Here is a 26,128-nt window from a genome sequence, read left to right as displayed (position 1 = left end):
TATACAACTATATAGATCAGACCAAAAGGAGGGACAAATGAGGAGAAAAGAGGGACATTGCTCCAGTCCCTCGAAATCAGGGAGCTATGCTTATTGCTCCAGTCCCTCGAAATCAGGGAGCTATGCTTATTATAGGCTTACCTGTAGGTAAAAGTACTGTAGCAGAGTTTACAACCACCTTAACATTCTTTTGCGAGAATAAAGTTCAACAGCAATGTGTTGTGTAATGCAAAAAAAAATAAAAAATAAGAAAGTAGAAACGATAAACGTTAATAATTTACAAGAATTTCCAGAAGGGCTCATTGGATAAACTGTTATGCAATATATAACTGGTTACTTTCAGCAGACGAAGCATTTAGAGAAGAAAAGAAATGTTGCTCTAGAGGAGATAAAATATACACCACACTGTGTATATAGGCCAGGTTCCAATTCTATGCTCTCTCAGTACACCCACTCCTCCAGCAGCCAATCCCATAGCACTCAGTTCCTTCTGTTGTAAGCAACTGCAGGCTGTGCGAGAACAATACCGGGGACATCACTCACCTCTGACAGTCTCAGCCTGGAAAAGACACTCTTGCATACTAACCAGGAGTCCTGGGAAGAAAGAAGAAGAACGATGAGGGACACTTATGATGTCATTGTCATTGGTGGAGGCATTTCAGGTCTGTTATTGCAGAATGTGTGCTTTGTGAGTGTGGAAGGGCAAGGTGTTCAGTGAAAATGACAAGCATAAATAGAAGCATTTCTTCACATCTACTATGAATACGTGCGTGTTAGAGTGTTTAGATGAAGGATGGCGCTGGTTTTATGGCGTGTTTGGGGAAGGTGGGTGTGTCTGATACTGAGGAATACAGCAAAGAACATTTCCATGTATGTACATTTTAAGTATAGTATTTGTAGCAGAAATAGAAAGCGTGTACAGCGTTATTTTCTCTACATTGATGGTTATCATCGTATATCTAAAGTGTAACTATTGGCAACACGAATTGGGTGAAAGTTCCAAAACCCCCAGAGGTCAGGATGCCTAATCTGGACCGTTAGCTCCCTGTCAACTCCTGACATTCTTTACAGGATAAAGCAGGATTTTTCTTTTTCCCTTTTTTCTATACATTTTTTGCTATATTATTATTATTAGCTGTTTGAAACTCTTATGCCGCATACACACGATCAGAATTTCCGATGGAATAAAATACTATGGAATTTTCCGACGGAATTCCGATGAAGCTGACTTCCATCAGCAGAGGCGTATCTAGTGAAAATGACGCCTATGGCAAGCACTGAAACTGCGCCCCTGTCAAAAAAAAAAAAAAAAAAAACAGCTAAGGCCCCATGCACACGAGACGCTGCTAAACTCGAGTTCAGAGGCATTTGAGCATTTTTTTCAACTGCCCCTGAACACATTTAATGTTATCCTATGTGTCCATGCACACAATCACGTTTCTTGGCGTTTTAAAGCAGTTGGGTTTATGTCTGTTTTTTCAGACGCAAAATTTTGGGTTCAGAAGCGTTTTATTTTTGCGTTTTAAACTTTGGGAGGGTCTACAATGTCTTTGAGATAAGCGATGACAGCCGCAAATGCGGTAAAACGCTGCTAATCGCGGCAAAACGCTGTGCAATTCGCGGCAAAAACAAGCGTTTTAAACACCGGTTTTTGCCTTTGAAAACGAGAGTTTAGAGGTGTTTGTAATTGCTTCTCGTGTGCATGGGGCCTAACAAAACTACAAGTTAAGCTCTTTTATATTTCAATTAACAAATTAAGGATTGGCGCTACATAGACTGCCCGATGGGTCAGTTCACCCCTGCTCATTAAACCTTCTACATTCAGTGAAAGTTCATGTACTGTAAAGTTGGAACTACATGAACTTTCAATGAATGTGGACTGTTTAAGTAGCTTGTTGCACAAATCACTTTATTACACTTTAGAATATCTATTTAATCCGTATTAAGCACTATTTGATTGTGCGTGTGTGCCAAGCAGAAGCAGCCAATCAAATATAGTGCTCAATATGGATTAAATAAATATGCATAGCCACAGATATCAGAAATAAAAGTGTAATAAAGTGATTTGTGCAACAGCATGTACTACTTACTGTAGATGCAACTACAGAATATAAACGATCGATCGTCCGATGAAGAATCGTGTGTACACTACTTTCGAGAGCCGATCACGACAGTTCATGCGATATTATTCGATCGGACATGCACGAAAATTTTCCTCGTACGATGTCAGATCGTACGATTTTCATTTAGTCAGTACAGTTGTCGTCCGAAAATACAATACAAATACATTACAACACTTCCGATTATTTTTTTCGGTCGTACGAGAATTTTTGTGACTTTAATAACCTATTTAATTTTACTTGCGACTATTAAGCGAAAAAGGTCGTACGATCCGTCGTACGATATTCGGATCGTGAGTATGGGCCATTAGTATTTCGACTACAGGAGATGACCAGAGACTGCAAATGTGACATATTACAGATGACTAGAGACTGCAAATGTGACATATTACGGGTGATGACCAGACTGAGGATGTGACATACTACAGATAACCAGAGACTGTGAATGCGACATACTACAGGAGATGACCAGACTGCGAATGTGACATATTACGGGTGATGACCAGACTGCGAATGTGACATACTACAGGAGATGACCAGACTGCGGATGTGACATACTACAGGAGATGACCAGACTGCGGATGTGACATACTACAGATAACCAGAGACTGCGAATGTGACATACTACAGGAGATGACCAGACTGCGAATGTGACATACTACAGGAGATGACCAGACTGCGAATGTGACATACTACAGGAGATGACCAGACTGCGAATGTGACATACTACAGGAGATGACCAGACTCCACATGTGACATACTACAGATGACTAGAGACTGCAAATGTGACATATTACGGGTGATGACCAGACTGCGAATGTGACATACTACAGGTGATGACCAGACTGCGAATGTGACATACTACAGGAGATGACCAGACTGCGGATGTGACATACTACAGATAACCAGAGACTGTGAATGTGACATACTACAGGTGATGACCAGACTGCGAATGTGACATAATACAGGTGATGACCAGACTGCGAATGCGACATACTACGGGTGATGACCAGACTGCGAATGTGACATACTACAGGTGATGACCAGACTGAGAATGTGACAAACTACAGGTGATGACCAAACTGCGGATGTGACATACTACAGATAACCAGAGACTGTGAATGCGACATACTACAGGAGATGATCAGACTGCAAATGTGACATACTACAGGAGATGACCAGACTGCGAATGTGACATAGTACAGATGATTAGAGATTGCAAATGCGACATACTACAGGTGATGACCAGAGACTAAGAATGCGACATACTACAGGTGATAACCAGTGACTGCGAATGTGACACACTACAGGTGATGACCAGACTGCGAATGTGACATACTACAGGAGATGATCAGACTGCGAATGCGACATACTACAGGTGATGACCAGAGACTGCAAATGTGACATACTACAGGAGATGATCAGACTGCGAATGTGACATACTACAGGAGATAACCAAGTAGCCAGTTTTAAAATTTAAACAATGCACAGCTATACAGGGGGGTAAACAACATTGGGAGTCAGGTTTTTTGTGCGACAGGGGGTGAGGCTTTAGCGGTAGGGGGCGGGAATATTTGTGGTCCAGGATAGGCGCTCCGAGCACATACAGAGTACATGGGGAGGGGCAGGGCAGGGTCAGAGTGTCAGTGGAGCTCCCTGCCCCACCCCTCCCTACTGACAGAGCCTCCCTCAGCCTAAGCCAAGCCCAACAGCTGGCTATCTGATAGAACACCGTCGCCGCGATCCAGCAGGCTGGCTGCGGCGCCAGGGGCTATATTAGTCCAGGAGGATGGGTAGAGTTTTTTTTCATGCGGAGGGAGTTTTTTTTGCCGCCCCCTCACCCCATGGCGCCCATGGCACTTGCCACAGCTGCCATACCTTAGATACGCCACTGTCCATCAGTCTTGCATACACATTGTCAGACTAAATTCCGACCGTCCAACGTGGTGACGTAAAACACTACGACGAGCCGAGAAAAATGAATTTCAATGCTTCCGAGCATGTGTCGACTTGATTCTGAGCATGCGTGGGTTTTTTCTTCATCGGAGCTGCACACAGACAATAGGAACTTCCTATCGTTTTTTTTTCCATCGAAGAAAAAAAAAAACATGTTCCATTTCTAAACACCGACGGAAAAAAGTCAGATGGGGCCCACGCACGATCGGAATTTCCGATGAAAAAAGTCAATAGCGTCTACAAACTAGGGGGCAGATTTGTGGCATTTTTGTATAATTTTTTTTTTTTATTAGTAATGGCGGCGATCTGCGATTTTTATCCTCACTGCGACATAGCAGCGGACACATTGGATACTTTTGACGTTATTTTGGGACCATTGTCATTTATACAGCGAATTTCCTATAATTTTTTTTTTCATCAAAAAAATAAATAAAACATGTTCTATTTCTAAACACTGACGAAAAAAAGGTCCAATGGGGCCCACGCACCATCAGACTTTTTTCATCGGAAATTCCGATCGTGTGTACGCAGCATAACAGGTTTATTAGGATGAACAAAGGTGAGATTTTACACTGTTAACAAAAATATCATCCGCCACAGATTGTGGACCATGCAGTGCATTATTTAAAAAAAAAAAATGTGTGAATCTGAAAATTTAATTAGCTAGGATCTCGAATACAAAAGCCACAGAATTTGCCTTAACCACTTCAGCCCCGGAAAGGATTTACCCCCTTCCTGACCCGAGCACTTTTTGCGATACGGCACTGATTTGCTTTAACTGACAATTGCGCGGTCGTGCGACGCTGCACCCAAGCAACATTTACGTCTTTCCCCCCCCCCCCCCCCACAAATAGAGCTTTCTTTTGGTGGTATTTGATCATCTCTGTGGTTTTTATTTTTTGCGCTTTAAACCAAAAAATATATAAAAAAGTATGTTTTCCTCAGTTTAGGCCGATATGTATTCTTCTACATATTTTTGGCAAAAAAAAAAATATCGCAATTATCGTATATCGTATAAAAGTTAGAGCGTCTACAAAATAGGGGACAGATTTATGGCATTTTTGTATAATTTTTTTTTATTAGTAATTGCGGCAATTTGTGATTTTTATCCTGACTGCGACATAGCAGCAGACACATCGGACACTTTTGACGCTATTTTGGGACCATTGTCATTTATACAGCGATCAGTGCTATAAAATGCACTGAATACTGTGTAAATGACACTGGCCGCGAAGGGGTTAAACACTAGGGGAGCGATCAAAGGGTTAGGTGTGTTCTAGGGAGTGATTCTAAAGCCTCGTACACACGATTGGATTTCCATCGGACAAAGCATACGACTTTTGTCCGAAGGGCGTTGGCCGTGAATTTGTATTTATTTATATTTCTTAAAATGCTTAAAGGGGTCGTAAAGGTAAATGTTTTTTCACCTTGCGAGGAGGAGCCGAGACATCCGCCGAGGGACCCCAGAAGACCAGGTTCGGGGACACTCTGTGCAAAACGAGCTGCACAGTGGAGGTAAGTATAACATGTTTGTTATGTAAAAAAAAATAAACATTTTTGCCTTTAGTGTTCCTTTAACCACTTAAGACCTGGACCTTTAGGCAGCTAAAGGACCCGGCCAGTTTTTGCGATTCGGCACTGCGTCGCTCTAACTGACAATTGCGCGGTCGTGCGACGCTGCACCCAAGCAAAATTTACGTCTTATTCCCCCCCCCACAAATAGAGCTTTCTTTTGGTGGTATTTGATCACCTCTGCGGTTTTTATTTTTTGCGCTATAAACAAAAATAGAGCGACAATTTTGAAAAAATATCTATTTTTTACTTTTTTATGCAGTCTTACCCGAAGGCCTCGATGCACAAAATAAAAAACATTGACATTAAGGCCCCTTTTACACTGACATGTTTTTCAGGCGGTTTAGCGCTAAAAATAGCGCTGCTATACTGCCTGAAAAAATCACGCCCTGCAGTCTTCAGTGTGAAAGACCGAAGGCTTTCACACTGAAGCGGTGCCCTAGCAGGACCGCTCCAAAAGTCCTGCTAGCCGCTATTTTGGAGCGGTATTGGAGGGGGGTCTTTACCGCTCCTTCCCATTGAAATCAATGGGAAACCGTGGTAATACCACCGGCAATGCGCCTCTGCAGAAGCACATTGCCGGCGGTATTAACCCTTTTTCAGCCGCCAGCGGGGGTTAAAACCGCACCGCTAGCGGCCGAATATCGCTGTAAATACGACGGTATAGCAGCGCTAAAAATCGCGCCGCTACACCCCCACCGCACCTCCCCTGCCCCGTGTGAAAGGGGCCTAAAAGACCAACATACCAGAATGACAACACACAGAGTAAAAACCTGGGGGTCTGTCTGTCACACACCATTAAAATTAGGTGACTCCAAAAGCTTGTACAAAAAGTATGGTTTTCAATTCCTTTCGAAATTTCAAAAGGTCATTCTCAAGTTTGTTTCAGAAGCAAGGAGTTCCAAAATTTGGCTCCTTGTACTTCACTGGTTCTCCCTCCGCACTTTTTCTTTTTGAATTTTGAAATCTTCAATTTGGCCAGATTCGCCGATCTCAAAGATCGGGTAGGCGCATACTTGATGAATTTTTCCTTCAGGTACTCTGAGCCACATCCATGCAATGCCTTATGGACAAGACATCCAGTTTTGAACAGAACCCGTTCTTTCACGGACAGCCAATGTAGGGCTCTAAGCAGGGCTCAAGTCCTAAGGGAACGCGTGGGAACGGAGTTCCTGCACTTTTTTCACAGCAGGAACTCAGTTCCCTTTGCAGGACTAGAGCAGCCGAGCCGCCCGAGCCAATCATTCACTAAGCGGCGATGCCCAGCTCTAGTCACTGTCAGGGGCAGGCGAACCTTAGTAATCCTTTATGTTACTGGCCGCTTCCTGTATATGGATTCATTGTGTAGTGTACGGGTATTCCGTCACTTCCTCGATGCCGCAATGTCTCTAATGTCTTTAAGAAAGTTCTTTCTAAATCCCGCGATAACTCGTGGCAGACCTCCACAATGTCTCCTGGGAACAATGACAAAAGCTCCCAGGAGACATTGCGGCATCGAGGAAGTGACGGAATACCCGTACACTACACGATGAATCCATATACAGGAAGTGGCCAGTAACATAAAGGATTACTAAGGTACAGTGGATCGAAAAAAAACATGCGGTTTAGTAATTATGCATATGAGCGTATAATTTTTTATTTTTTTTTTTGGTGGGGGAGTGGATTTTAGGTGGGAGTTCCCACACTTTTTTCCCCAGGACTTGACCCCTGGATCTTAGAGATGGAGTAATGTGGTCACGACAACCAACCCCCATCAGTAATCTCTCTGCGGCATTCTGAATCAACTGGAGCTTGTAGACCAGGGGTCTCAAACTGGTGGCCCTCCAGCTGTCGTGGAACTACAAGTCCCATCATGCCTCTGCCTGAGGCATTCATGCTTGTAACTGTCAGCTTTGCAATGCCTCGTGGGACTTGTAGTTTTGCAACAGCTGGGGGGCCGCCAGTTTGAGACCCTTGTTGTAGACGGTACGAGCAGGCAAGCCCAGGTACAGAGCGTTGCAGTAGTCCAATCGACTGCTGATAATGGCATTGACCATGGCGATCTTATCAGTATGCGATATAGCGAAAAGTCGACCTCAGGAGTCTCAGGTGGAAGTGGCATGAGCTCACCACCTGATTTACCTGAGGGCACAAGTTCAACCTAGAGTCAAAGATGACACCCAAGTCCCTGACCTGAGTGGCCGGAATCGGAAAAGGTTTTAAAGATTCCGGCCAGGATGGAAACAAGTTGGAATACACCTGGTTACTGAAGATGATGCATTCAGTTTTGGTGCCATTTAGTTTGAGATAATTGGCACCCATCCAGGATTGGATTTCCTCCTGGCAGGAGGCCAGCATGTCCTGATCCTCCCCTTTCTTGGATAGTTTGAAGTAGACCTGGGTGTCGTCAGCATAGACATGGAACGGGAAGTTGTGGTGGCGAATGATGCATAGCAGTAGCCTCATATAGATGTTAAAAAGGATCAGAGAAAAAGCCGATCCTTGTGGGACCCTGCAAGACAGGGGACAGAGGAATAAAATGGTCCCAGCTATACCCTCTGAACCCTGTCTCGCAGGAACGAGGCTACCCATGCCAGAGCTATACCATCTATTGCCGCCACAATTGTCCGATGGAGCATACAAATGGTCGGATTTTCAGCCTGTCATCACACAATTCCTGTCGTAAAATCCGACAACACACAATTCCTGTTGGAAAATCAGATTGTGTGTACGAGGCTTAAAGCCCCATACACTCGATCGGATTTTCCAACTGGAAAAATGTGTGATGACAGGCTGTCAGAAAATCAGACCGTGTGTATGCTCTATCGGACAATTGACAAATTTTCCGACAACAATTGTGTGTTGTTGGATTTTCCGATCGCATGTTCACAAGTCCATCGGACAAAACTCCAAACTACAAACACGCATGCTGAGAAGCAATGCTAACCATAACACAACATTAGCAGAAGTTGCCCAAAGGGTGGCGCTAAAGAGCGGAAAAACAATGTAGTTTTGTGTTTGTTGGCTGGCAATTCATTGCCGTTTGTATGCAATACAAGTTCACGGCCAACGCCCTTCGGACAAAAGTCCTACGCTTTGTCTGCAGAAAATCCGATCGTCTGTACGAGGCTTTACTGTAGGGAGGATGGTCTCACAACAAGATCAACGCTCCAAGATCACTGCTCCCGATGACAGGGAGCAGTTGATCCCTGTTATGTTGCTAGGCAGAACAGGAAAATGCCTTGTTTACATAGGCATCTCCCCGTTCTGCCTCTCCGAGCCACGATCGCGGGACACTGGTGGACATCGACTCACTCAAGGTTGGGCGCGGTCACGCAGGGCACGGTCACGCAGTATGTGGCGCGCGTGCTCCCACTAGACCACACATTAAAGGGGACGTACAGGTATGCCCACTTTCCCACTGCTGCCATTGTGCCGATGTATATCGGCGTGCAGCAGTCGGCAAGTGGTTAAAGCCATGGCAGGGGCAAGCCTAAAGCTAATGACTAATTACAACAGTAGTCTGATAATGTGTCACTGGTCTAAGGATTCGTCTGGGTCTGTAATCGGCAAAGGAATTAAGCAGATACTGTATAGCTTTTACCAGTGGTTAAATTGTGTATTGTGTTAAGCCTCGTACACACGATCAGATTTTCGAACCATCGTTCATCCGTTTTTTTGTTGCATGCTAGTCTCATGTCGAAAGTGAAGAGGTTACTCCGATACGAAAAAATTCTCGTAAAACAGAATGCAACATCAGAAGTGACGTAATGTGTTGAATCGTTTTGTATGTATTCTTTTGTTTCTGAGCATGCGTAGTCTTGCTCTTACGATTTTTTTTTTTTTGGACAAAAAATGTACTAATTAAACTAAAATCGGATGTTGAGTTCACATACGACAAAAAAAAAATTTTGTCCGAAAACTACGAATCGACTGTTGCAAGGATCATACTAATGGTAACATTTTCTGATGATCGGGCGTCGTACAAATTTCAGACCGTGTGTATGGGGCTATTAAAAAAAAAACGACATTTAAAAAAATATATATTCTTTAACCTCGCCCATAAATGCATTACCACACACTGGGGTAGATTCAGAGAGCAATTACGCCGGCGTATCCGCTAGGTGGCGCTCCCATAGATGTCAGCGTAGAGTATGCAAATTGCATACTTACGCCGATTCACGAACGTACGTGCGCACGGCGGTAGTTTTTTACGTCGTTTGCGTACGTCGTTTTCGTCGTAAGGCTGCTCCTGCTATTAGGAGGCGCAGCCAATGTTAAGTATGGACGTCGTTCCCGCGTCGCGATTTGAAAATTTTACGTCGTTTGCGTAAGTCGTCCGTGAATAGCGCTGGACGCCATTTACGTTCACGTCGATACCTAAGACGTCATTGCGACGATAATTACCGCAATGCACGTCGGGAAATTTTAGGGACGGCGCATGCGCAGTACGTTCGGAGCGGGAACGCGCCTAATTTAAATGATCCACGCCCCCTACGGGATCATATGAATTACACGCGCTTACGCCGGCCCCTTTTACGCTACGCCGCCGCAACTTTACAGGCAAGTGCTTTGTGAATCAAGCACTTGCCCGTAAAACTTGCGGAGGTTTAACGTTAATGTCATTCGTTACGCCGCCGCAGTTTTGCGCGCCCCTACCTGAATCCACCCCACTAGCTTTAATGCTACCATGTAATGTAAATATCACTCTGTAAACAGCCATGTTGATTGTTGAATAATACACAGACACACAACAGTGTTGAAACCTCTGAATGTATTTAGCTTCCTTGTAACTTTTCTTTTTTTTATTATTATTACATTTTTATTGAATTATTTAGATTTACAAAGAAAAATGATAAAAAGATTCAAACATAAAAAGCCTCATATACATCTTTGTAACATTTCAAAAAGAAATGCTGAATATATAAGGAATAGGCAAACCATTTGATTCTCCGCTTTTGATTATTTCGAAAAAGGGAATGTATCAAAAGTACAACGTAGACCCCCCATTTGGCCTCTTCCTCTCCTACTCCCTTTGAATAGCTTTGTATTAAAAGTGTGGACTTGCAGGAGACTTCCATGCATGTATACAGAATGTGCTGAATCACCCAGCTGGTGTTTTCTCCATTCTCTCCAGAGATTCTAATTCTGGCATTTTTTCATGGAATTCCACCTCTCCTGCTGAAATCCCTATTTTTTTTTTTTTGAAAATCTTTTTTTTATTTTATTTGCAACAACACATAGACATACAAAACGTACACTAGCACAGCCAACATCTGGCATAAATCCGAGCAAGGACCCACGCAGGGGTCAAAAGGTAGCAGTACAGAACCAAGACATGTCAGCAAATTAGCGACTACTACAAAAAACCAACATCAATAAGGCTGTCCAGCTCTGAAATCCCTATTTTTAAAAGAAATTCAACTGAGAGAAAGAAAACTTTAGGGCCAGTTCACACTACAGAAACACAGTCGGATGCATTCTAGATGCGTTTCTGCATGTGCGTTTGTTTCTGCATCATGGTGGATTTTAAATGCGTTTTCAATGCGTTCCAGTGCGTTTTTTTTATCCAGTTTCCTGCTTTTTTTTCTGTTTTTTGCTTTAAAGAAGAGCTTGTAAACTATGACCTAGTAAAACAGCTCGTTCAGTTTGAAATAAAAATAAAAGGCATAACATTTGTGTATAGATTAACCACTTAAGGACTGCCGCACGGCTGGGCGCATGAACGTATATATCCGTTCCCTTTAAGAGCCCAGCCGTGGGTTGTGACCCGGTCCGAAGCTCCGTGACCGTGCCCGTGGGACCCGTGGACCCGATCGCTGCGGGTGTCCTGTGATCCGGTCACAGGAGCTGAAGAACGGGGAAAGGTGTGTGTAAACAAACCTTCCCCGTTCCTTTTCTGTGGCAATGTCAGTGATCGTCTGTTCCCTGATATAGGGAAAGACGATCACTGACGTCACACGTCCAGCGAAATGTGTTATAAAAATGCACTGTTTACTGTGAAAATGACAATTGCAGTGTATGGGTTAACCACTAGGGGGCGATGTAGGGTTAAGTGTGACCTCATGTGTGTTTCTAACTGTAGGGGGCGGCCCCTACAGTTAGAAACACACATGAGGTCACACTTAACCCTACATCGCCCCCTAGTGGTTAACCCATACACTGCAATTGTCATTTTCACAGTATCAGTGCATTTTTATAGCACTTTTCACTGTAAAAATGACAATGGTCCCAAAAATGTGTCAAAAGTGTCCGATGTGTCCACCATAATGTCGCAGTCACAAAAAAATCGCTGATTGCCGCCATTAGTAGTAAACAAAAAGAGAGATTTACAGTAAGCACAACATTTTTATGCTCTGTATCATCAATTGAGAGACATACTGTAGGTATTTAGAAATTCTTAAACTGTCAGGATATTCAACAGAAGTCCAACTGCTGATTGTGCAATGGCTCCCGCTGCTGTCTCAGCCAATGGAGGAGGAAGAGACCCAGGGGAGCAGAACCACGCTGGATCACGATGAGGCTCAGGAGAGTATACGGGGGGGACTGCTTCACACAGAAGACTTTTTACCTTCATGCGGTCTGAAAAACCTCAAGCCTTTACAGTCACGTGGCACCGAAGAGGGAAAATTACTAATTGGGCCCAATTTAGACATCTTCACTTAGGGGTCTGCTCACTTTTGTTGCCAGTGGTTTAGACATTAATTAATAGTAATAATAATCAATGGCTGTGTTGAGTTAGTTTGAGGGGACAGCAAATTTACACTGTTATACAAGCTGTACACTCACTACTTTACATTGTAGCAAAGTTTCTTCAGTGTTGTCACATGAAAAGATATAATAAAATATTTACAAAAATGTGAGGGGTGTACTAACTTATGTGAGATACTGTGTGTGTATATATATATATATATATATATATATATATATATATATATATATATATATATATATATATACATATACATTTCCCTCCACTCGTTTCTGTGTTTCTGTGTGTGCATTGGCTACCATCAGATCTTTGGCACTAGGAAACAGAAGAGGTCGGCGGTTGGTAGACTGCAGTACTATACAGTATGGGGTAGATTCACAGAGAAGATACGACGGCGTATCTCCAGATACGCCGTCGTATCTCTGAGTGTGCGGGGTCGTATCTATGCGCCTGATTCAGAGAATCAGTTACGCATAGATTTCCCTAAGATCCGACCGGCGTAAGTGTCTTACACTGTCGTATCTTAGGCTGCATATTTACGCTGGCTGCTAGGTGGCGCTTCCATATATTTATGCGAGGAATATGCAAATGAGCTAGATACGCCGATTCAGAAACGTACGTCCGGCGCATTTTTTACACCGTTTACGTTAGGCTTTTTTCGGCGTATAGTTACCCCTGCTATATGAGGCGTATCCTATGTTGTATGGCCGTCGTTCCCGCGTCGAGTTTTGAAAATTTTACGTCGTTTGCGTAAGTTGTTCACGAATAGGGCTGGATGTAATTTACGTTCACGTCGAAAGCAATGACGATTTGCGGGGGAATTTCTAACATGCGCACTGGGATATCCTATGAAGTATGGCCGTCGTTCCCGCGTCGAGTTTTGAAAATGTTACGTCGTTTGCGTAAGTCGTTCACGAATAGGGCTGGATGTAATTTACGTTCACGTCGAAAGCAATGACGATTTGCGGGGGAATTTCAAGCATGCGCACTGGGATTTTTTCACGAATGGCGCATGTGCAGGGTCACAGTTAATATCCATAAAACACGCCCACATCATCCACATTTGAATTAGGCAGGCTTACGACGACACAGATACGTTACGTAACTAAGGGCGCAAGTTGTTTCTGAATACAGAACTTGCGCCCTAAATTACGGCGGCATAACGTATCTGAGATACGTTACGCCGGGCGGATAGATAGACCATTGTATCTGAATCCAGCCCTATACGTAAATAAAAAATAAAAAAATCCTCAACTGTGAAATACAATGTTTTGTTTCTATATGGACTATGAAAGGACAGCATAGTTCAAAGAGGCATGCTTGCATTTTTTCATGCCCTGAGAAAGCGGTCTTACCATCATTCCCATGCATGTAAAACATTTGATAAAAACTTTGCTTCCAGTTCACCACTTGATATTGGAATGCATACTGTTTGGCAATGATCCTAACTGCCTAATTATAAGTTTGTTTCCATAAAGGAATTAAACAAGCAAACATTGTTTTATAGGCTCTTGCACTAGAAAATATGTCAGACATATTTAGGATCTCTTTTATTTCAAATACTTTTATTTTTGTTACGGTATCTTATGTTAAATGGTTTAACATAAGCTTTAACATTTCTTAAGCGATTTATACAGTATAAATATATATTGTGTTTGTGTACCACAGTGTTTATAATAAAAGTAATGTGATATCGTTTGGTATATACTGTATTTTCAAACTTAACCTGATTCCAACATTTTATTAAAAATGTTGGTATTGGGCTGCAGATATTAGTTTGCAGAACATGTAAGGCAGTGGGAGGGATCAGATCCTATCCAGATGTTTCTATGTGAGATCACTTGTCAAGAAGCTAATGTTTTTTATACTGGTCCAGTCAGTGTTGCCAACCGTCCGTTAATTTACGAACAGCATGTAAAAACAGCATGTAAATTTAACCCCCTTTTTGGGGTGTCCGTAAAGTCCGTTATGGGCATCGGGTGCCCGTAAAAAAGATGTCCGCGAGCCTCAGCCGACCATGCAACTGTGTATGCGCCATTACAAAGCCGGCCAGGCTCGGGAAAGCTTGTATGCGCTCAGCCGGGTGGCGCCAGCGCAGTAACGCAATGGCGCTGCCAGTGCCATTTTTTTAATAGACGATCGAGTCACTCAGGACTCAGGAGGGACACTATGGCAGTTGGCTCGTGCAGTGCACTCGCCATAGGCAGAGGACGGAGCCGTGTCAGCACAGCCCAGTCCAGCACAGCCCAGCCCAGTCCAGCACAGCCCAGCACAGCCCAGTCCAGCCAAGCCCAGCCATTGCTTTAAGGTAATAAAGAAGCTGGTGGTGGCAGGAAGTGATGGTGGCAGGAAGTGATGGTGGCATGAGGTGGTGGGGGCATGAGGTGATGGTAGAAGAAGTTTATGCTGGTACCGTGGCAGGAGGTGGGTGAGGTGATGGTGGCAACGTGGCAGGAGATGGGTGAGGTGATGGTGGCAGAAGGTAATGCTGGCAGGAGGTGGTGTGGCAGGAGGTGATGGTGGCAAAAGCTGATTGTGGTGGTGGGAGCAGGAGGTGATGGCGGCAAAAGCTGGTAGGAGGTGGCGGTGGTGGGAGCAGGAGGTGATGGCGGCCAGAGCTGGCAGGAGGTGGTGGTGGGGGCAGGAGGTGATGGCGGCAAGTGCTGGCAGGAGGTGGTGGGGGCAGGAGGTGATGGCGGCAAGAGCTGGCAGGAGGGGGTGGTGGGGGCATGAGGTGATGGCGGCAAGAGCTGGCAGGAGGTGGTGTTGGTGGTGGGGGCAGTAGGTGATGGCGGCAAGAGCTGGCAAGTGGTGGTGGTGGTGGGGCCAGAAGGTGATGGCGGCAAGAGGTGGTGGGGGCAGGAGGTGATGGCGGCAAAAGCTGGTAGGAGGTGGCGGTGGTGGGAGCAGGAGGTGATGGCGGCCAGAGCTGGCAGGAGGTGGTGGTGGGGGCAGGAGGTGATGGCGGCAAGTGCTGGCAGGAGGTGGTGGGGGCAGGAGGTGATGGCGGCAAGAGCTGGCAGGAGAGGGTGGTGGGGGCATGAGGTGATGGCGGCAAGAGCTGGCAGGAGGTGGTGTTGGTGGTGGGGGCAGTAGGTGATGGCGGCAAGAGCTGGCAAGTGGTGGTGGTGGTGGGGCCAGAAGGTGATGGCGGCAAGAGGTGGTGGGGGCAGGAGGTGATGGCGGCAAGAGCTGGCAGGAGGTGGTGGGGGCAGGAGGTGATGGCGGCAAGAGCTGGCAGGAGGTGGTGGTGGTGGGGGCAGGAGGTGATGGCAGCAAGAGCTGGCAAGAGATGGTGGTGGTGGTGGGGGCAGGAGGTGGTGGTGGCAGGAGCTGGTGGTGGCAGAAGGTGGTGGTGGAGGCAGGAGATGATGGCAGAAGGTGGTGGGTGCAGATGGTGGTGGGGGAAGGCGGTGATGGTGGCAAGAGCTGGCAGGGGGTGATGGTGGTAGGGGCAGGAGCTGGCAGAAGGTGATGGTGGCAGTAGGTGGGGGTGGTGGGTGCAGGTGGTGGTGGGGGTAGGAGGTGATGGTGGCAAGAGCTGGCAGGAGGTGGTGGTGGCAGAAGGTGGTGGTGGGGGCAGGAGGTGATGGCAGAAGGTGGTGGGTGCAGATGGTGGTGGGGGCAGGAGGTTATGGTGGCAAGAACTGGCAAGGGGTGATGGTAGGGGCAGGAGCCAGGAGGTGATGGTGGCAAGAGCTGGCAGAGGGGGATGGTAGGGGCAGGAGCTGACAGGAGGTGATAGTGGCAAGAGCTGGCAGGGGGTGATGCTGGTAGGGGCAGGATGTGATGGTGGCAAGAGCTGACAGGAGCTGATTGTGGCAGAAGGTGGTGGTGGTGGGTGCAGGTGGTGGGGGAAGGAGGTGATGGTGGCAGGAGGTGGTGGGTGCAGGTGGTGGTGGTGGCAGGAGGTGATTGTGGCAGGACGTGGTGGTGGAGGTGATGGCAGGAGCTGGTGGGTGCAGGTGGTGGGGGCAGGAGGTGATGGTAGCAAGAGCTGGCAGGGGGTGATGGTGGTAGGGGCAGGAGCTGGCAGGAGGTGATGGTGGCAGGAGGTGGGGGTGGTGGGTGCAGGTTGTGGTGGGGGCAGGAGGTGATGGTGGCAAGCACTGGCAGGAGGTGATGGCAGAAGGTGGTGGGTGCAGATGGGGGCAGGAGGTGATGGTGGCAAGAGCTAGCAGGGGGTGATCGTAGGGGCAGGAGCTGGCAGGAGGTGATGGTGGCAAGAGCTGGCAGAGGGTGATGGTAGGGGAAGGAGCTGGCAGGAGGTGATAGCGGCAAGAACTGGCAGGGGGTGATGGTGGTAGGGACAGGAGCTGATTGTGGCAGCAGGTAGAGGTGGTGGGGGAAGGAGGTGATGGTGGCATAAGCTGGCAGGAGGTGGTGGGTGCAGGTGGTGGGGGAAGGAGGTGATCGTGGCAAGAGCTGGCAGGAGGTAATGGTGGCAGGGGGTGATGGTGGGGGCAGGAGCTGGCTGGAGGTGATGGTGGCAAGAGCTGACAGCTGGTGGTGGCAGGAGGTGATTGTGGCAGGACGTGGTGGTGGAGGTGATGGCAGGAGCTGGTGGGTGCAGGTGGTGGGGGCAGGAGGTAATGGTAGCAAAAGCTGGCAGGAGGTGATGGTGGCAGGAGCTGGTGGGGGCAGGAGGTGATGGGGAACAGAAACCGATGGACTATTATAGCGAAAATGTTTTTTTTGTTACCTTAATATGTACCTTAAATCGTATTACTATTTGCATAGTGTACCTGTTTGTAGCCTAAATACTGAAATTTGCACTTAAAACTGTAATTTTGTAACTTCTGTAAAATGTCCGTAAAAATTTGCCTGTGTCAGTAAATTTTGGGTGTTGTGCCAGTAAATTTCAAACTGGTAGGTTGGCAACACTGGGTCCAGTAATGAAATGAACATTGTAAGTTTCATTTTATTCTCTCTCCATTCTATCGAGATTAAATTGGGCATAAAAAGTGGGAAACTCTTTTTTCTTTTCTTTATGCCCAATTCAGCAGTCAGTCAGAAGCCAGGAACCATGTGAAAAGATTCCAGCTTAACTACCTGCTCCCTAATGACTTATTATGATAGTTTGTATGATTCTGAAGATAATTTTAATGATTCTTAACTTTTTTTTTTTTTTAAACATCAAAAGTTTATTAGAAAGCACAGTAAATGTTCACATAATAAGCACAAGATATACAAAAGAATACAAACGTGTTATATCAAAAATTGGCTGGTAATGAGGGTTGTGAATTCCCCCACATAAAACGACTATAAGTGGAATCAAAATAGTTATTCTGTAGGGCTCCTAATAAGGTCTTGTGAATATCTAATTTAGCCTATAATAGCCATGATTCTTAACTTTTCTACGTAAAAAAGAGACATTTAAAATATAAATTGGAATTTATCAAACATTTAAAAGCCCAATTGAAATCACAGAAATATATATGTGACCAGACAGTTTATTAACAACAAGTTATAGTATTAGGTATGGTACAACATTATAACTTAGTATAACATCAGGTAGCATAACATGATATTATACTATGTTTTATGGGTTCTCATTAAGGCCATTGTGAGCATTGTGGCTTCCTCCCAGCCCTTTGCAGTTCCTGTGAGGTCATTTCCTGTCTGACCATGCGTCACTTCCTGTGCACCAGCTTATCGGAATCTGCTGTTCCACCTCTCTCCACATTGAACATCATCTCTCCAGCTTATTCTGGCCTCATCCTTGGAGTCACCTGTTTATCAAGCAATTTTTGCGGTGCCAAAGGCTGGTATGTAAACCTTTTTCATGGACCCTGCGGATACATGCCTTTTTTTCATGAACTATTTATATAAAAACCTATAGCAATCCATCCAGCTGAGTTCATTAAAGCCGACCATACATAGAGTACATTTCTAGATCCCCCCATCAACACAGGCAGTGTTGATGTGGGAATCCCTCCTGACGAGCCATTGTCTTCCCCCACCGAGAGAAGACCGTGATTATTGCTAGCAGCTATAGCAGCTACTACTGATAATCTCAGGTTAAACCCAGCATGCTGGTTGTACCCAAGTTGCTCAATCGATCAATTTGGTACATTCAGCCTGCCCATACACAGTTTGAAACAGGCCTAAGAGATACGTTCAGTTTTTTTTTTTCATTTAACCAGCTGGTTGCAGATGTGTGATGTGGGGATTTCCCGCTGTGCTGTTGTATTCTGACAGGTGGACTGCCCTCCCACCACCCTTGCCAGTATACACTGATAAGCACTTGCAGTCATTGGCTGCAACTGCTGATCAAATGCTAGTTTCCAGTAAGACCATTCAACAGAAGTTGGTCCTGCTGAATTGGCTGACTTTTGTTACATGTGTACCGGACTGTAGACCTAGTGCGCTTGGTTTTCTGTGTATGATGAGGGGTGTGGCTGTTACTCAGCTCTGCCAGCACAGAAAACTGAGGTTGAAGCCCAAAAAAGCAGTATTTTTACTGAGAGAAATGGTATTTTATGGAGTTTGTAAACAAATCTCAGTCACAAATAACATGTGGTGGCAAAGGACTATAAAGAGATGAAAACTGGTGAGACTTTAATTGTGACTTATGTATAATAACGATAGTAAGGAAAAAAACAAAGTCCTTTCCTCATTTGAACTATTTGTACAGTATTGTTGTGCAGTCAAATATTCAGATGATTTAGCAGACACCTCAGATTTGTAAATACCATAGATAATATACAAACGTTTAGAGTATATTTTATGTTTTTGGGTGTTGAATTAAATACATATTTTTTAGATGTTAATAGCTAATTTATGTCAATTGTTGATTTAGGACTTTCTGCTGCTAAACTGCTCAAAGAGTCAGGAATTAACGTGGTGCTATTAGAAGCTCAGAACAGAGTTGGTGGACGAACGCACACAATTCGAGTAAGTAAAAAAATCATGTCCCAGTTATATTTTATACTTTGGGGTTGATTTACTAAAACTGGAAGTGCAAAATCTGTTGCAGCCATGCATAGAAACCAATCAGCTTCTAACTTCAGCTTGTTCAATTAAGCTTTGACAAAAAACCCGAAAGCCGATTGGTTTCTATGCAGATCTGCACCATATTTTGCACTTTCCAGTTTTAGTAAAACAACCCCAGTATGTTTTGGTTTAGCTTTATTCATTTTTTTTTATTGTGATTGAATTTTTTTTTTCTGCGTGACCTATTTTATATTTGGAATTGCTGCATACCTGGAGTATAAACAACTAAAGCCTCGTACACACGTACGGGATTCCCGGCGGTAAAAAGTCAGCCGGGAAACCCAAGGGGAAAACTGAGAACCTGCTCGTTAACTTTTTCCCCCTACACACGACCTGGTTTCCCATCAGGAAACCTGCCATGAGAGCTTTGGTCGAGAATCCCGGCCATGTGTATGCTCCATCGCAGTGATTCCCATAGGAAAACCGCCGGGAATCCTGGCAGTTTTCCATATGGGAAAACTGCGATGGAGCATACACACAGCCGGTTTTCCTGGCCAAAAGCTCTCATGGCAGTTTTCCCAACGGGAAACCCAGTCGTGTGTACGAGGCTTAAGTCTTGATCTGTCCATTTAAAGTGTAAACCCCAAATCTATTTTCAAGCATGTTTGGTATTATCCATTGATGTTTACAATTTTCTTAAGCAAATATGTATTTTTTAATCTGTAGCAAGGTTTCTTAAATGGAAATCCTGCAATTTACTTTACTTCCTGTTGCAGTCTGTCTGTCTCATAATTATCAGCAGTGTTGTCATCTTGCTACAGTATGTGAGCACTTTCAGTTGACCCTCGGTTTGCTTATAAAGTCTACTGGATAGGCAGCCCAATAGCCAACTGAAAGAGCTTACATGGCAGGTTGATAAAACTGCTGCTAATTATGAGGCAGTATCTTAAATTCTGTGTCCCTCTACAGTTTTAAAAAGCTAATAATCAAACTCCAGACAGAATTTTTTATTTAATTTTGGATATAGTGGGGAAGGGTTAAGTCCTTTGTCAAGATTGTCTTGTCATCTATGTTCCCACAGTGGAAATTTCCTTCACTTCCTGGCAGGACAGGGAGTGATGTGAAATTTCTTTTCTCTAAAATTACTTTTATTTTATTACATTTATGCTGTCATTTTTTGAGTAAGCAGCTAAAAAGCAAAACATAGCCAAGTACACATAAAAAATATACACACTCAGGAGCACTCAACACCAGTCTGTGCCTGAATATAACTGTTTTAGAAAGTCTGAACACACAGTGAATTGTTGTATAGTTTGAATAAAATATAAAACTCAAAGTAGCTGTCATATGTTCTCAATACATACAGTATTCAAGCACTGCTTGTCAATGCAACATATACAGTAGTTAATGTATCATGAGCAATACGGGATAGTAGACCTTTTGTCTTCTATCTTAACCTTCCTGGCGGTGTTCCCGAGACTGACTCGGGGTTAGATTTTCCTGCTACGATCGGGCTTGCCTCGCTAGATCCACAGGCACTTTTTACTTACCTTGTCCCTGGATCCAGCGATGCCACCGCGCTGTGTGAGCGAGCGGGACCTCGCTCGATTCACATAGTGCCTCCGTGTGACGCCGATCTCCGTTCCCTGCGACGTTACGACGCACGGGGACGGAGAACGGCGCCAAATTCAAAAACGTAAACAAACACCTTACATACAGTATACTGTAATCTTATAGATTACAGTACTGTATGTAAAAAAAACACACCCCCCCTGTCCCTAGTGGTCTGTCCTGTGCCATGCATGTCATTTTATATAATAAAAACGTTTCTTTCTCCCTGCAAACTGTAGATTGTCCATAGCAACCAAAAGTGTCCCTTTATGTCAAAAATAGTTTTAGATCAGCTAAAAAACAGCGATAATAAATTATAATCACTTGCAGAATTGTGCGATAGCGATTTGTGGGGAAATTCGTCATAAAAAAAAAAAAATAATGACAGCAACAATTCTGCAACTGAGCAAATTTCAGTGATTTTAATTTGATTACATTATTGAATAATTTTTATTATAATTATATTATTATTTGTTATAATTATTTATAATTATTTATTATATTATAATTTATAATTTTGTTTTTAAAAAAATGTCATACCCGGGATGCCTATTAGAATCTTGTTTGGTCAGATTTAAGTGAGTTATTTCGAAAAAATTACAGACCTACAATATAAAACGCCAAATTTCCTTGCAAATAATGGTACCGCTTTCAGCATGTTTTTTCTGAAAGAATCATACCGCCAGGGAGGTTAAAAAAGATTTTTACCAGAAATATGATGGAGTTTATTGGAGGATGTACCACGCTGTGGCTTTTGTGCACACCTGTGCAGGTGGCAGCAGACCCGAGAGTAAAAGAATACTTATTTGTGACCCAGAGGTCATCCCTGTGTCCAGTCCAGAAAACGTTCATCTCTTGCCAGCTGAAAGGTGTCTGGAATAGGCTTAGTGGGATCCATACTGTTAGATTACATGTTTTGTATGCAGCGGGTAAAAGAAGTCGAGTTTCTCACACTTTCTGGGTCAAAGAACCATGGGTTTTCAAGGTAATGTGTTTCAGGGGTTCACTTTCTTAAGCCTAAGAAGTGGGCTTGAGAAAGGTGTTTTTTTTTTTTGAGAGCTTCAAGATGTTTGTGGAATCTTGACTAGATTTGTATGGGATCTGCACTTTATCATTCTTAATGTTAGCGGAGGGTATTTTATTTTATTTTATTCTACTTTAGATAAGATACAAAAAAAGGGAAAGGCCAAAGGTCAGGACAGGCAGCGAACAAGTGCATACAAGATGAAGTTAGTAGCCGGAGAAGCTGGAATGCAGGTGCTAAAGCCAGCCATAGATGGTTTTGAATCTTGGCCGGTTTATCTATAGGCAGGCTATAGTCGCTAGCAACAATCACTGTGATCTCTTGGGAGGGATGGCTCCCCACACTGGGACAACACCAAAGCACCACAGGAGGGATTCCCCCATCAATCAAGCGTTTTTATTTACTGCAACCACAAATTGTATCATCTATGGCCTGCCTTAGAGACTGGAGTCTTGGGTTAGGAAATAAGCCTAGTGTCAAGCCTCGTACACACGACCGTTTTCCTCGGCAAAATCCATCAAGAAAAATGCTGGCAGAGCATTTTTGCAGAGAAAAACGGTTGCGTGTATGTTTTTCGTCAAGAAAACTGTTGTGGATCTGGACGAGAATAAAAGAGAACATGCTCTCTTTTTTCTCGTCGGGAGTCTCAATTTCCTTGTCGTGTTTCTCGTCGGGGTGGTTTACGACGAGAAACACGTTCGTGTGTATGCTTAGAAACCTGCGCATGCTCAGAATAAAGTATGAGACGGGAGCGCACCTTCGGTAAAAGTAGCGTTCGTAATGGAGATAGCACATTCGTCACGCTGTAACAGACTGAAAAGCGCGAATCGTCTCTCACCAAACTTTTACTTAACACGCAGTAACATGAGATTAGCAAAAGCAGCCCCAAGGGTGGCACCAATGGAATCGAATTTCCCCTTTATAGTGCCGTCGTACGCGCTGTACGTCACCGCGTTTGAGTATGACGAGATTTTATTTTGACAGTGTGTATGCAAAGAAAGCTTGACAAGATTCTCGACAAGCCTGACAAGAACCCAGTCGAGGAAAACAACGTTTCTTTTACGACGAGATTCTCAGTCATGTGTACGGGGCCTTAGGCAATGAATGTTGGCCTGCACACAGATAAATAGTGAGATTGATTGACAAGCTGGGCAGGATCTGGCTATGTTACTGCTGTGTCAATCAGCTTGAAAACACTACTTCTGAGGCCTCGTACACACGACAGAGATTCTCGGCAGAATTCGCCGAGAAACTCGGTCAAAACCCGGATTCTGCCGAGAATCTCTGTCGTCTGTACAGTTTTGGCTCGATGGAGCCGCCGAGGAGCTCGACGAGAAAATAGAGAACATGTTCTCTATTTTCTCGTTGGCCGCGTTGTTCTATAGGAGAAGGCGGCCCGCCGAGCTCTTCGGCGGCTTCATCCCAAAACGAGACGAGGAACTCGACGTGCCAAGCACGTCGAGTTTCTCTGTCGTGTGTACGAGGCCTCAGGCCTCGTACACACAACAGAGTTTCTCGGCAAAAACCAGCAAGAAACTTGCTGGGAGGCTTCAGTCCTGTGAAGGTAAGGTAAGTGAGATGCAGAACAGCTTTACTGCTGATTTGTGGCATCATTATTTACTGCTTTTTCTTACAATTCAAGCTTATTGATTTTTGTGCCAAGGAAAAGAGCAAGTTTACTTTGAAATTCCACATAGCATTGTTCACCTTGAATACCCAATCATGTGCAAGGAAAATTAATTTTAGTAAGTGAACAGTCTATATTCCTTAAAGGGGTTGTAAAGAAAAAACATTTTTTTCATAATAAGCATCCTTTACCTGCAGACATTCCTCTTTTCACTTCCTCATTTTTTGTTTTTGCTCAGAAGTTGCTCTGTTTCTTCTCTGTTCTGTTCACTTCCTGCTTTCAATAGGTATTTACTGCTTTTAATAGGAATTTAATAGGTATTTACTGTTTTTTTAACAGAATCATTACACTATTCTGTTTCTCTACCTTGCAGACATTAATTTTAGGCAAAAAAAATGTTTCTTTACAACTCCTTTAAGCTAATCAACCCCTGTGAGTTGTTGAAACCAATGCATTTATTAGGTGATTGATATCTTTCCTTAACAAATGTTAAAAGACTTAGCCTAGGTTCACACTGCTGCGGGTTAGAAAACTTGCAAGTTCAGTTGATCTCGCACAATTTCAAACCGGCAAAGCAGTCCGACTTCAGGGGCTATTTGACAGACATCTGTGTGGGTTTCTGCACAGATGTCTATTCAAATTGCCCCCAAAGTTGCCAAAAGTAGTACAGGAACTACTTTAGGGAATCGGTGCTGCACTGCAAAGTCGGCGCCCTGCACGAATCAGCTTGTGCTATGGCCCGCAATAGCTGCCAATTTGGCATGTCAAATCGCATGCCAAATCAGACCAATGTGAACGTGGGCAAACAAAATGATTGCACTGTGTCACCTGGAAGCTCTATCCAGTAGGTATATAGGGCCAGATTCACAGAAGAGATACGACGGCGTATCTCCTGATACGCCGTCGTATCTCTGAGTGTATCTATGCGACTGATTCATAGAATCAGTTACGCATAGATAGCCCTAAGATCCGACAGGTGTAATTGACTTACACCGTCGGATCTTAGGATGCAATACTTCGGCTGCCGCTGGGTGGAGTTCGCATCGTTTTCCAGCGTCGGGTAAGCAAATGAGGTTTTACGGCGATCCACGAAGGTTTTCGCGTTCGTTACGTCGTCGCTAGTAATTTTTTCCCGTTGCAAAGTTAAGCCTGCTTTAACATTGCTTAACTTTAGATGAGCCATGTTAAAGTATGGCCGTCGTTCCCGGGTCGAATTTCAATTTTTTTTTTTTTTGCGTAAGACGTCCGGGAATACGAAAGTATGTTACGCACGTCGCCGTTCAAAAAAATGACGTCACTTTTGCGCAAAGCACGGCGGGAATTTCAAAACAGAGCATGCACAGTACGTCCGGCGCGGGAGCGCGCCTAATTTAAATGGTACACGCCCCATTTGAATTAGGCGGGCTTGCGCCGGACGCCTTTCCGTTACACCGCCGTAAGTTTACACGCAAGTCCTTGGTGAATCAGGCACTTGCGCTGAAAACTTGCGGCGGTGTAACGTATAGACGATACGTTATGCCGCCGCAAAGGTATGTGAATCTGGCCCATAGAGATTGCTATATTTCATACAATAGCAAAAAATGGAAGAGTTAGCTTCTAAAACTATTATCCTCATATAAAAGGTTAATGTAGAGAATCATTGCAAGTATGCCCTATACATTCCATTTAATACAAACACTGACAGACTCAAAAAAAGATGGTTAATCCAATGATGAATGTCTGCATGTGCTTGCATCTCTTGACAACAGATTACCGTAAAGGTATTTATCATATATGTGGAAGAAAGAATCTGTGAACCTTCTGGAATTCTCTGGATTTTTGCTTGAATGGTTATTAAAATATGGGCTGATCTTTATCAACATTACAATAATAAAAATAGACATTCTTAGGCCTCATGCACACATGCTGTTTAAAAATGCCAGCGCTGCTGCCAGGAAAAAGCAGCATTTAAAACGTTTTTGAATAGCATTTATCTGCGTTTATGGAAGTTTATTTATTTTTTTCAGTAGAAACATTCCCTATAATGTAAAAATGCCAAATGCAGCGTTTTTCATTTTTACAGCTCAACAGCCTCGACTCCTGGATGCATAGGCTGACGTTTTTTTCTACTGCCCTTAAACGCTTATGCCTCCAAACGCCTCTGACAGTTTATGTGTGCATGGACACATAGGTTAACATAGAGAGGCATTTAGAGGCAGTTAAAAAAAACATCAGTTGCCCCTAACAGCAGCTGTAAAAACATCCTGTGTGCATGAGCCCTTATGCTGCGTACACACGATCGGGCATTTGCCCGGCCAAAAGCACATCAGAATTCCGACGGAATTCTATTGGAGTAAAATAGAACATGTTCTATGTTTAAACTCTGATGGAATTCATCGGAAATTTTTCAATGGAATTTCTCTGATGGGGCATACACACGGTCTGAGTTTCCGATGGAAAAAGTCAGTCTGACTTTTTCCATCATAAATTTAGATCGTGTGTACGGGGCTTTATTTAGCAACCAACACATAAAAGCTTTTTTGTTGTCATACCTTGGGTGATTTACTAATGGAATTTAAACAATTGACTGTTTTACTAAAGGAATTGAGAAC

At 44.1% G+C, this 26,128-nt stretch overlaps 1 protein-coding gene across 1 annotated transcript in view; it reads left to right on the top strand.

Moving 5' to 3' along the window:
• The first annotated feature begins 344 nt into the window (after positions 1-344).
• The window catches only part of LOC120927414 (amine oxidase [flavin-containing] B-like), a 105,237-nt gene continuing 79,453 nt past the window's right edge, over positions 345-26,128 (top strand). The window contains exons 1-2 of the mRNA XM_040338069.1: positions 345-662; positions 19,142-19,236. Coding sequence (XP_040194003.1) covers positions 617-662; positions 19,142-19,236 — 141 coding nt within the window. The 5' untranslated portion in view covers positions 345-616. The remainder of the gene's footprint in view (positions 663-19,141; positions 19,237-26,128) is intronic.

This window comes from Rana temporaria, chromosome 2 (assembly GCF_905171775.1).
Source record: "Rana temporaria chromosome 2, aRanTem1.1, whole genome shotgun sequence".
NCBI lineage: Eukaryota > Metazoa > Chordata > Amphibia > Anura > Ranidae > Rana > Rana temporaria.
Note: the sequence above shows the minus strand (reverse complement) of the source record. Positions and strands in the feature narration are given on the sequence as shown.